At 40.7% G+C, this 12,722-nt stretch overlaps 1 protein-coding gene across 1 annotated transcript in view; it reads left to right on the top strand.

The window, feature by feature from the left end:
* The window catches only part of LOC124798197 (dynein regulatory complex subunit 2), a 59,443-nt gene that overhangs the window by 30,299 nt on the left and 16,422 nt on the right, over positions 1 to 12,722 (top strand). The window contains exons 6-7 of the mRNA XM_047261535.1: positions 9,022 to 9,219; positions 9,322 to 9,516. Of these exons, the coding sequence (XP_047117491.1) occupies positions 9,022 to 9,219; positions 9,322 to 9,516 (393 nt within the window). The remainder of the gene's footprint in view (positions 1 to 9,021; positions 9,220 to 9,321; positions 9,517 to 12,722) is intronic.

The following is a 12,722-nucleotide window of genomic DNA, read 5'->3' as shown; positions in this document are numbered from 1 at the left end:
ATGAATGGACACAGGCAGACAGTGTTTGTTGGTAATGAGGATCACCCTGTGGCTAAACATGCCTTGGTGCATGGCCAGCACGTCTTGGCACAGTGTTACACCGTCCGGGTTATCTGGATACTTCCCACTGACACCAACCTATCAGAACTCCGAAGATGGGAACTTGCCCTTCAATATATTCTCTCTTCCCATTGCCCACCAGGCCTCAACCTCTGCTAATTTCAAGTTGCCGCCCCTCGTACCTCACCTGTCATTCAACAACATCTATGCCTCTGTACTTTCGCCTCGACTGACATCTCTGCCCAACATCTTTGCATTTACATATGTCTGCCTGTGTCTGTATATGTGCGGAAGGATGTGTGTGTGTGCAAGTGTATACGTGTCCTTTTTTTCCACTAAGGTAAGTCTTTCCGCTCCCGGGATTGGAATGACTCCTTACCCTCTCCCTTAGAAGCCACATCCTTTCGTCTCCGTGATGAAGCAACCATGGGTTGCACAAGCTTGAATATTTGTGTGTGTGTTTTTTATTTTATTGTGTCTATCAACATGTATGATGAGATAAAAGAAATTATTCAGGTAGTGAAGGGAGATGAAAATTTAATAGTCATGGGTGACTGGAATTCGAGAGTAGGAAAAGGGAGAGAAGGAAACATAGTAGGTGAATATGGATTGGGGCTAAGAAATGAAAGAGGAAGCCGCCTGGTAGAGTTTTGCACAGAGCATAACTTAATCATAGTTAACACTTGGTTCAAGAATCATAAAAGAAGGTTGTATACATGGAAGAATCCTGGAGATACTAGAAGGTATCAGATAGATTATATAATGGTAAGACAGAGATTTAGGAACCAGGTTTCAAATTGTAAGACATTTCCAGGGGCAGATGTGGACTCTGACCACAATCTATTGGTTATGAACTGTAGATTAAAACTGAAGAAACTGCAAAAAGGTGGGAGTTTAAGGAGATGGGACCTGGATAAACTGAAAGAACCAGAGGTTGTACAGAGTTTCAGGGAGAGCATAAGGGAACAATTGACAGGAATGGGGGAAAGAAGTACAGTAGAAGAAGAATGGGTTGCTCTGCGGGATGAAGTAGTGAAGGCAGCAGAGGATCAAGTAGGTGAAAAGACGAGGGCTAGTAGAACTCCTTGGGTAACAGAGGAAATATTGAACTTAATTGATGAAAGGAGAAATAAAAATGCAGTAAATGAAGCAGGCAAAAAGGAATACAAACGTCTCAAAAATGAGATTGACAGGAAGTGCAAAATGGCTAAGCAGGGATGGCTGGAGGACGAATGTAAGGATGTAGAGGCTTATCTCACTAGGGGTAAGATAGATACTGCCTACAGGAAAATTAAAGAGACCTTTGGAGAAAAGAGAGCCACTTGTATGAATATCAAGAGCTCAGATGAAAACCCAGTTCTAAGCAAAGAAGGGAAAGCAGAAAGGTGGAAGGAGTATATAGAGGGTCTATACAAGGGCGATGTACTTGAGGACAATATTATGGTAATGGAAGAGGATGTGGATGAAGATGAAATGGGAGATATGATACTGCGTGAAGAGTTTGACAGAGCACTGAAAGACCTGAGTCGAAACAAGGCCCCGGGAGTAGACAACATTCCATTGGAACTACTGATGGCCTTGGGAGAGCCAGTCCTGACAAAACTCTACCATCTGGTGAGCAAGATGTATGAGACAGGCAAAATACCCTCAGACTTCAAGAAGAATATAATAATTCCAATCCCAAAGAAAGCAGGTGTTGACAGATGTGAAAATTACCGAACTATCAATTTAATAAGTCACAGCTGCAAAATACTAACACGAATTCTTTACAGACGAATGGAAAAACTGGTAGAAGCCAACCTCGGGGAAGATCAGTTTGGATTCCGTAGAAATATTGGAACACGTGAGGCAATACTGACCTTACGACTTATCTTAGAAGAAAGATTAAGGAAAGGCAAACCTACATTTCTAGCATTTGTAGACTTAGAGAAAGCTTTTGACAATGTTGACTGAAGCTTTTGACAATGTTGACTGGAATACTCAATTTCAAATTCTAAAGGTGGCAGGTGTAAAATACAGGGAGCGAAAGGCTGTTTACAATTTGTACAGATGACATCTCTGCCCAAACTGTTTGCCTTTACAAATGTCTGCTTGTGTCTGTGTATGTGCGGATGGATATGTGTGTGTGTGTGTGCGAGTGTATACCTGTCCTTTTTTCCCCCTAAGGGAAGTCTTTCCGCTCCCGGGATTGGAATGACTCCTTACCCTCTCCCTTAAAACTCACATCCTTTCGTCTTTCCCTCTCCTTCCCTCTTTCCTGATGAAGCAACCGTTGGTTGCGAAAGCTAGAATTTTGTGTGTATGTGTGTTTGCTTGTGTTTCTATCGACCTGCCAGCGACCAGGAAAGAGGGAAGGAGGGGAAAGACGAAAGGATGTGGGTTTTAAGGGAGACGGCAAGGAGTCACTCCAATCCCGGGAGCGGAAAGACTTACCTTAGGGGGAAAAAAGGAGGAAAAAAGGAGGAAAGAAGGACGGGTATACACTCGCACACACACACACACACACACATATCCATCCACACATATACAGACACACGTTTGTTTGTGTGTCTATCGACCTGCCAGCACTTTCGTTCGGTAAGTCACATCATCTGTGTTTTTAGATATATTTTTCCCACTATATATATATATATATATATATATATATATATATATATATATATATATATATAAAAAATGGAGGGGAACATTCCACGTGGGAAATATATATCTAAAAACGAAGATTATGTGACTTACCAAAAGAAAGCGCTGGCAGGTCGATAGACACACAAACAAACACTAACATACACATAAAATTCAAGCTTTCACAACCAACGGTTGCTTCATCAAGAAAGAGGGAAGGAGAGGGAAAGATGAAAGGATGTGGGTTTTAAGGGAGAGGGCAAGGAGTCATTCCAATCCCGGGAGCGGAAAGACTCACCTTAGGGGGAAAAAAGGATGGGTATACACTCCCACACACACACATATCCATCCACACATATACAGACACAAGCAGACATCATGAGGCTGAAATGAAAATGAAAATAAAAATATATGGGGAGAGATAAAGGTGAACTAGAAAGTAACTGGAGATCTGGTGTGAAAAAAGGCGAAAACGTGTTGGTTAAAGCTGGGCTATGTTGATCCTGTGGTGAACTTGGGTTGGTAGACAACGATGTGTACAAAGGTTAGGTGGTTGTGTTGCCGCCAAAACACGTTAAAGGGTGGAGAAATTCGGGAAAATTTCGAAAAAACTGCGTGTAAATGTATTAAAAGGAGTGGTTTTGTGGTGGAAGATTATGAAAATGAGGCTAACTGTTTGTGAACTAGAAACAGTGGATTTTATAGCAGTGGTAGTGTTGAAAGCGGAAAAAAAAAATTTTTTTTTGGTTATGGGTTGGAAATGGGTTACGTATTATTGAGTATATATAGGCGGGATAAAATTGTATAGTAGATAACGGTAAAAAGGAGAAGGTGAATACAAAGTGAAACTACTGGCAAAAACAGAAAGAGAAAATAAGACAACAGAAAAGATTTCGAAATGCAACAGTGACAATAACAAACATAATTGTTGGGTTCAAATTAATGATATGAATATAATAGAGGGAAACATTCCACGTGGCAAAAATATATCTAAAAACAAAGATGATGTGACTTACCAAAAGAAAGCGCTGGCAGGTCGATAGACACACAAACAAACACTAACATACACACAAAATTCAAGCTTTTGCAACCAACGGCTGCTTCGTCAGGAAAGAGGGAAGGAGAGGGAAAGACGAAAGGATGTGGGTTTTAAGGGAGAGGGTAAGGAGTAATTCCAATCCTGGGAATGGAAAGACTCACCTTAGGGGGAAAAAAGGACGGGTATACACTTACACACACACACACACACACACACACACACACACACACACACATCCATCCACACATATAAAGACACAAGTTTGATGTCTGCTTGTGTCTGTATATGTGTGGATGGATATGTGTGTGTGTGTGTGTGTGTGTGTGTGTAAGTGTATACCCATCCTTTTTTCCCCCTAAGGTGAGTCTTTCCATTCCCAGGATTGGAATGACTCCTTACCCTCTCCCTTAAAACCCACATCCTTTCGTCTTTCCCTCTCCTTCCCTCTTTCCTGACGAAGCAACCGTTGGTTGCGAAAGCCTGAATTTTGTGTGTATGTTAGTGTTTGTTTGTGTGTCTATCGACCTGCCAGCGCTTTCTTTTGGTAAGTCACATCATCTTTGTCTCCTTTTTTTTTTTTTTTTTTTTTTTTTTTTGCGTTGTTCTGTGTAGATATGGCAGCTAATGAGCTGTCTGTCCACAAATCTGCTCCAGAATGCTGACAATGCTACATACCAAACATTGATGATTTCAACATCGCTTCAATCCCTGTGCCACTTGAGTTCTCCAGCAATCACAAAATCCTTTGAACTGAGCAGAAGCACTTATTCCTGCCTCTCTACACTTTTCTACTTTTTCCTTGCTCCATATATTGTTTCTAACCAGTTGCCACTATTCATTCCTCTCCTTGCCTACCTTGTGTGCAACAACCATTCATAAGCAATCAGTGTTACCAATCAAGCTGGCTCTAAGTAAAAAAGAATATGAAATGATAGTAAAAAATATATGATACCAATAACACTTTTTTTTGTAATAGGTATGTGCACCATTACATCACCCACTGAAAAAGAAACAACTGGTGGCGAATCGACAGACATGCAATTTTAAAAGTGTAGTTTAATCTTGAGAATTGGACATTTTCTTAAACTGATTCATGAGAATAGAATTTCAGCCATGTTTTTAAATTTGTATGTACTCAACTAGTTTCTTTTTTGGAGCTGCCAAGTATACAATTGCTGTATGATGAAAGGAATAGAGGTAACCAATCAGTATATAGGAATTGACTCATCAGTAGGCACATAAGTGAAACTGAAAATGTGAAAGTTAAAACTTTCCCAGTGCATAGATTGTTCCTTGAAATTTCAGGCAAACTGCTGGATGTCTGGATCTTGCTATTATAATATTTAGGTGCAATATCTTCCGGCCATCTTCAGACAAATACTGGTGAAAATACACTCCCAATTTAAGACCCACCGGCACGTGCATGGTGTGTCCAGCAGGTGTGATCAGTAGAAATACAGTGTTTGGCGACAGCGGACTTGCAGTTTCGGAGGAGGCAAGTATGCCTCTGGTGTTCCATGATGCACTTGTGACAGTGTGTAGCATTTACCCTATACAGTTACATGGAATCTTACAGACTCCAGAGTTGCACAGCTGTAAGTCATCTTTAATAGTTCCTAGAGGCAAGAAGGTTTTTGATAAAAGAAAAAAAGATCACTTCAACATATGTTTTCTTAATATTCTGCCTGTTTGAAGAGTAACATTTCCACTATCTGGGGAGTGAGCTGTTGTCTTCAATACCTCATCCTTTTCCTTCTTCTGACATTTGTATGTCTGTAGTGCTTTGTGTACTTAGACAAATATCCATTGTTCAGGAACACAGTTTGATGTTGTTCCAGTTTTGCTTGTAGGTTATTGGCAGGTGAGATAGTACAAACTCAGTAAATCAAGGTATTTAGAATGCCCAATGTTTGTACTGGATGCTGGCAAAAAGTAGCATGGAAATACAACTCTGTATGATCGAGCTTTCGAAACACTGTATGTCCTAATACGCCATCACTCTCACATTGTACCAAGACATCTAAAAACAATGAACAACCTTCTTGCTCCATCTCCATAGTGAATTTTATGTTTATATGTCTGCAGTCATATGGTGAGGGAACAGAGACAGTCCTAACCATGAGGCCGGACTATAAAAGAATCATTAATGTACTGCAAAAATACTCTTCATCTTACAACACTTGAGTTGATTGCCTGCTTCTCAAAATCTTCCAAAAAAAGGGGAGACAATGGACTGCCAATGGCAACACTCAAATTGTTAAAAAATCTCATTGTTAAATAAGGAGTATGCCAAGGAGAGTTTGTGCTTGAATAATGCAGTAATTTCAATCCTAAACCTTTTGCTTATGAGTTACAGCAAGTCTCCCAGAGGCTTTTATTGTAAAAGTGAAAAGACATCAAAAGTTACCAACAAGTCATTATTTCCAAGCTTAAGTGGCTTAAGTCTGCTGATAAAAATCAGTAGAATATGATGTAAACATTTGCCTACAATAGGTTTGAGTAAAGATGCTAAACAGTTGGCCAAATCATTATTGCTTAGAGTAAGTTGTAAATGTGCACCTTCATTGTAGATCTTACTTGGTCTGTACACCCTAGATGGAAAAGAACTATGTGGTCTCAGCCTCATAAGGACCCCTTTCGATAGGAAACTGGAGGTCAAAATGTCCACATGGTTAGCAGGACCCTTATCAATCTTGTGATATGTTAAGTCATATAATAAAGCATTGATCTTTTTAATTAATCCTCCAGTGGCATTAGCACAGTTGTGTTATCCTTACCCTCTTGGAGTACTACTGTATCATAACTGCTCTTTGGTGGTGTGGCTCTCATCAACACATGGCATTCCTTTGCTGCATCAGCTACAAGATGGCACACAGCCCCTACAGTGGGACTGATGTTCACTAGAGGTAGTGAAACAGGTAAGTTAGGACTTCTTGCCAGCACAGACACAATCATATCATCCATAGATTTCCACCACCAAGTTGATAACATATCATCGAGCAGGAACCTACTGTATCACCCATGATGAAAGTGGCTTATCTTTGCAATATGCCTTGTCATAGCCTTATTGTGCATCAAGTTGCCTTGGAAAATGTCATACCATCCACTCAGTCCAAGACAATGTAAATAATTTTGCTGTAACTTCTAAACACGGATACATATCTTTGACACACAAACCAGTTCACACTTACTAAGACAAATCCTTTCTCATATCACTGGCATGCTCGCTTTGTATCTGATGATATTTGCAGCAGTTATATTAATGAACTGTACTATTTTCAAAAAATGTGGAATAATGCCCATGTTCTTGTGACTTAATAAAAATATCAGTGAGCTCAAAAACCTCATTTGTATTTCATGTAAGTCATCTAGTCTTCTTGTTGCTTGATGTGTAACGTTAAAACTTTTCTGGCATAGAGATTGCTCCACGAAATTTTGGGTGAACTGCTGGATGTCCATAGCTTGCCATCTTCAGGTGAATATTGTTGAAAATATAATGAGCTTCCCTATTGAAGACCCTGCCTGCACGTACACTATGTGATCAAAAGTATCCGGACAACTACGAAAACATACGTTTTTCATATTAGGTGCATTGTGCTGCCACCTACTGCCAGATACTATGTGTGTATCAGTGACGTCAGTAGTCATTAGACATTGTGAGAGAGCAGAAGGAAGCACTCTGCAGAACTCACGGACTTTGAGCGTGGACAGGTGATTGGGCGTCCATTGTGTCATATGTCTGTATGCAAGATTTCCACACTCCTAAACATCCCTAGGTCCACTATTTCTGATGGGATAGTGAAGTGCAAACATGAAGGGATACATACAGCACAAAAGCATGCAGACCGACCTCGTCTGTTGATTGACAAAGACTGCCGACAGTTGAAGATCCAGACCATCACACAGGAATTCCAAACTGCATCAGGATCGACTGCAAGTACTATGACAGTTAGGCGGGAGGTGAGAAAACTTGGATTTCATGGTCGAGCGGCTGCTCATGAGCCACACATCACGCCAGTAAATGCCAAACAATGCCTAGTTTGGTGCAGGGAGCATAAACATTAGATGATTTAACAGTGGAAAACCATTGTGTGGAGTGATGAATCACAGTATACAATGTAGCTATCCGATGGCAGGGTGTGGGTATGGCAAATGCCCTGTGAACATCATCTGCCAGCATGTGTAGTGCCAACAGTAAAATTCGGGGGTGGTGGTGTTATGGTGTGGTCATGTTTTTCATGGAGGAGGCTTGCACCCCTTGTAGTTTTGTGTGGCACTATTACAACAGAGCCCTACATTGTTGTTTTAAGTACCTTCTTGCTTCCCACTGTTGAATAGCAATTCAGGTATGGCGTTGCATCTTTCAACATGATTGAACACCTGTTCATAATGCACAGCCTGTGGCGGAGTGGTTACATGACAATAACATCCCTGTAATGGACTGGCCTGCACAGAGTCCTGACCTGAATCCTATAGAACACCTTTGGGATGTTTTGGAACGTCGACTTCATGCCAGGCCTCACTGACCAACATCAATAGCTCTCCTCAGTGCAGCACTCCATGAAGAATGGGGTGCCATTCCCCAAGAAACCTTCCAGCACCTGATTGAACATCTGCCTGTGAGAACGGACGCTGTCATCATGGCTAAGGGTGGGCCAACACCATATTTAATTTCAGCATTACCGATGGCAGCCGCCACGAACTTGTGTCATTTTCAGCCAGGTGTCTGGATACTTTTGATCACATTGTGTATGTGGTGTGCCCAGTTGGCAATATGCAAGCATTGTTAGAGCACATTTGCTTCTGCTGCAAGTCAGTGCATGCGCTGCACCATTGCTGTCATGATGAAAGCTTGCCTCTCCAATATCAGACTGATCATTTTCACAAGGTAAAATCACGGAATGACCTCTACTGCCTTCACAGTTTATTCTCTCAAAACTATTCATTGTCTTCTATTGTAATCCTTTCCTGTTTAATTTGACAACTGCCTAATGCTCCCTTTGAACCTCTTGGCAAACTCTGGTTCTTTTACCTTTCCCAGCTCCAATCTCACTTAATATTCTACCTTATGGCAATTTCTTCATTTTTAATCTGCAGTTCATAACTAATAGATTATGAACAGAATCCACATCTGCACTGGGAAATGTTGTGCAGTTTTAAATCTGGTTCAAAATCTCTGCATTACCTTTATGTAATCTGTCTGAAACATTCTGGTATCTCCAAGTATCTTCCACTTATACAGATGTAAGTCATATTTGTTGATGATTGTTGTATGATATTTGTGCATGTTTCACTTCCAGCTGCTGAGCGATTTTGAACAAATGCAGGATGAAAAGCGCTCCGTGATTGAGAATATATGGAGAGACTTTCAACAAGTTCTCAGAAATTATTTTTCAGAAACTGAAAACAGACGTTCACATTATCATCTGCTGAAATCCCAAGACAGTGAAAGTACTAAAACAATTAATGATTGCAACATGAAGATTAATTTGCTGACAGTAAGTTTAATAAGCACATAACTTTCTCATTTGTCTAATAAACAAAGGTATATTACCATTTGGCTAAAAACTTTCATGTTGCTACATTTACATTCCATGTAGGAACAAGTTGCTGCATTGAAGCTTCAGCTGACTACATTAAAAAGTGATCAGAATAAGAAAAAGGCTGATCTAATAGAAGAGCAAGAACATTGGCAGAAATCTTTTTGGGATATGAGGGTTAAATTAAGTAACGAAAAGAAGCTAGATGAAAAACAAATGTTGCTCATGGTTACTTGCAGTAACAATACCATCAATGTAAGTTGGTCATAATGTTCACCAAATAGTGTCTTTCATATCAAATAGTACAATACTTTCATTTATTATGCAGAACTGTGATTGTTGTTTTGTTGTGTAAGGTACACAAGGCAAACAAATGGTTTAACATGGAATTTCACGTCTTTTTACTTGCACTTTTATTTCTTTTACTTGCACCTTCATAACTCAGATATCATGAATGAATGCAGAATAAATAAATGAATCAAACAGTACTTGTTTGGCATCTAACTGACAAGTTTGATGTTAACTTCCATTGAGTCCATTTGTACATTTGTTGATAGCATTCTGTAGATCCTATTAAAAAGGAGGACCTTCAGGGGTATGAAACAAGTCAGGATCAACATTAACAAAAGACAATCAAACCACAAACTTAATCAGTACACTGTATTAGTAATAAATTTTCACTATACTTCAAAATGCTGTTCAGGCATTATCTATTTATTTACTCAAATAACCATTTTGGAAAGTATGGTAAAACAACTTTGGCTTTGCTTTTTTGTTTAATTTACTTTGCTCCCAGGCTTTCTGCATCCTTAGAGGGTGTTCTTTTTCTTCATGAGTCAACTTCCTTCCATTGGCTGGCCTCTTTCTTTTCTTTTGTGTTGCTTCTCTGAAAAGTTTTGTTCTCTATTTTATCCATTCAAATTCCAGTGTTTTTCACACCTTTGTTAATTTCAGTGAACCATGTGGGTTTGTAGCTGTTAAGTAAGGTGAAGATCTGCTCAGTTAATCTGTTATCATCCATTCGTTATAAGTGTCCATAAAACTGATTATTTATACTCAAGTGTAGAAAGCATTTGCCTGAGCTGATGGAGATGGGGAGGGAATAGAAAAGAATGTAAGGAGGAGAAAGCAGGAAAAGAGTAAAGAGGTGGAGAGACAGTTTCCATCTGCATACTTAAGAGGAACTTGTGCTGGAAGGGGGTATCCAAAAAGTCACGTACTGAAGCAGCTGTTGAAGTCATTTAAATTATGGTGTCAAGTTTGCTGCAATTTGGTGGCGGCATTTATGCAGATAGACAGTTGGTTACTTATCATGCCCACCTAGAATGCTGTACAGTAATTGCATCATAGCTGATATATAACATGGTCGCTTTCACATGTGACTCCATCTTTAATTGAGTAAGAAACACCTGTGACTGGGCTGTGGCAGGAGGTGCATCGCAGATGTGTGAGGTGAGTCTTGCACCTGGGCCGATCCCTGGAAATGACCCATGGGTGCAGGATTGGGAGTAGGTTTGGAAGAGTGATGCACAAAGATATTCTGTAGGTTTGGTAGGCAGCAGGACACTACTTTGTGGAACATAGATAGGATTTTGGGTAGGATACCCCATATCTGAGGATGTAACGAGAGTTAGTCAAAGCCCTGGTGGAGGATGTGGTTGAGGCTTACAAGGCAAGAATGATACTGGGTATCAGAGGAGTGCTGGTTAACAGTTTTACTGGTGTCAGAGGAGTAGATGGTGTGGGAAATTTTTTTATGGATGAGCTAAATAGAATATTGTGTGTCAGTAAAGGCTCTGGTTAGGTTATGAGTAAATTTCGACAACTCCTGCTTTTCACTGCAGATGCAGCATATATGGATGGCAAGAATGTGAGGAAGAGATTTTTGACCTGGAACACATGACAGCTGTCAAAGTGGAGGTACTGTTGGTGGTTTGTATGCTTGTTATGGACAGACATATTTACAGAGCCAGAGATGTGAGGTTATGGAGGAAAGAGCTGTGAGTTCAGATCTTGAAAATTTCATCAGTGCATGTAAACCAGACAAGAGGTTTTAGACATTGACTGGATAGGAAGCATTCTTCCAGATGATTCATAAAAAGTTTGGCACGGGATGCTACCATGGCAATGCCACATATTTGTTTGTAGACTTGACCTTCAAAACTGAAATAATTGTGCATCAGGATGTGGTTGGTTAGGAGGATCATGGAAGATGTAGTGGTTTGGTAGTGTTGGATGTTGGGAAAGGTAGTGTTCTATGGCTGTAAGGCCATGGGCATGGGGGATGTTGGTGTACAAGGATGTTGGATCCAAAGCGACCAAAAAGGGGTCAAGTGGTAATGGGCCTGGAACTGTGGAGAGGTTGTGAAGAAAGTGAGCAGTGTCTAGGTTATAGATGGGATGTTACTGACTATAGTTTCAAGGTGTTGGTCAGTGAAGGCAGAGGTTCTTTCTGTGGGATAACTGTACCCAGCCACAATGGGACAACAATTAGGGAGACCTGTCATTGGGTTCGTAGAGTTCGGAGAGTAGGTAAAATGTACAAGAGTGGTAGGAATTGTTGCTGTAATGAGGAGGGAGATGGACTCAGGTGTCGGTTTTGGGATAGACCTATGGCCTTGAGGAGCTGCTTGAGGTCATGTTGGACTTCTGGGAGGGGATCAGGGTTGTAAGGTTTGTATAGAGAAGTGTCAGAATGTTGGCAGAGACACTAAGCCATTTATCACAATGACTCAGGAAGGATGATAAGGTCTGATTGTTTTCCAGGTTTCAGATAGTAGAGTGCTTCATAGGAGTGATATTGGACTCAATGGGGAGGAATTTAGGAAAGAAAGGTGAGGGCAGGTTAGACGTGAGGAGTTTATGAAGACTGTCAGGGGATGACGGGGTGAAAGGGGAGGAGGATTGTGGGTGGAGTGCTGTTGGAACTGTTTTGAACGAGGTTCTATATGGGGTAAAGAAAAGAAGGTCCTCTACAAGCCCATCATGGTGGAAATTAGGTTTGGCAATGAAGATTGACTATAGATAGTCCCATGTGGGCATGAGACAGCTGTAACTGGGACAGCTTCACCTGATAGTGCTGGGAATGCTGTTCCAGCTGTTGAAGGGTAGGAGTTTCTGTTGCAGCAATCACGTTCCGGTGGTTGGGGTCACAGGGTAAAAGGATTTTACAATAAGTGTTGAGGCTGTCAAGTATGGTTTGAGCTTGGATTGTGTGGTCATAAAGGACCAGATTGGTGAGAGTGAAGGACTCATGGAATTGGAAAAGGTGAAGGTTCTTGGTGTATAATGGGTGACAGCCTGGGATGCCAGTTTTAATGGTAAGCCCATTAGGTGGGATACCATATGCCAGACAGGATTTTAGAAAGAGAATGTGTAGTTGATGAGGGTGAGGGACTCATGGAATTGGAAAAGGTGAAGAAAGTTCTTGCTGTAGGATGGGTGACAGCCTGGGATGCCAA

Source organism: Schistocerca piceifrons, chromosome 1 (genome assembly GCF_021461385.2).
Source record: "Schistocerca piceifrons isolate TAMUIC-IGC-003096 chromosome 1, iqSchPice1.1, whole genome shotgun sequence".
NCBI classification, from domain to species: Eukaryota; Metazoa; Arthropoda; class Insecta; order Orthoptera; family Acrididae; genus Schistocerca; species Schistocerca piceifrons.
This window is presented reverse-complemented; position numbering and strand designations above follow the sequence as displayed.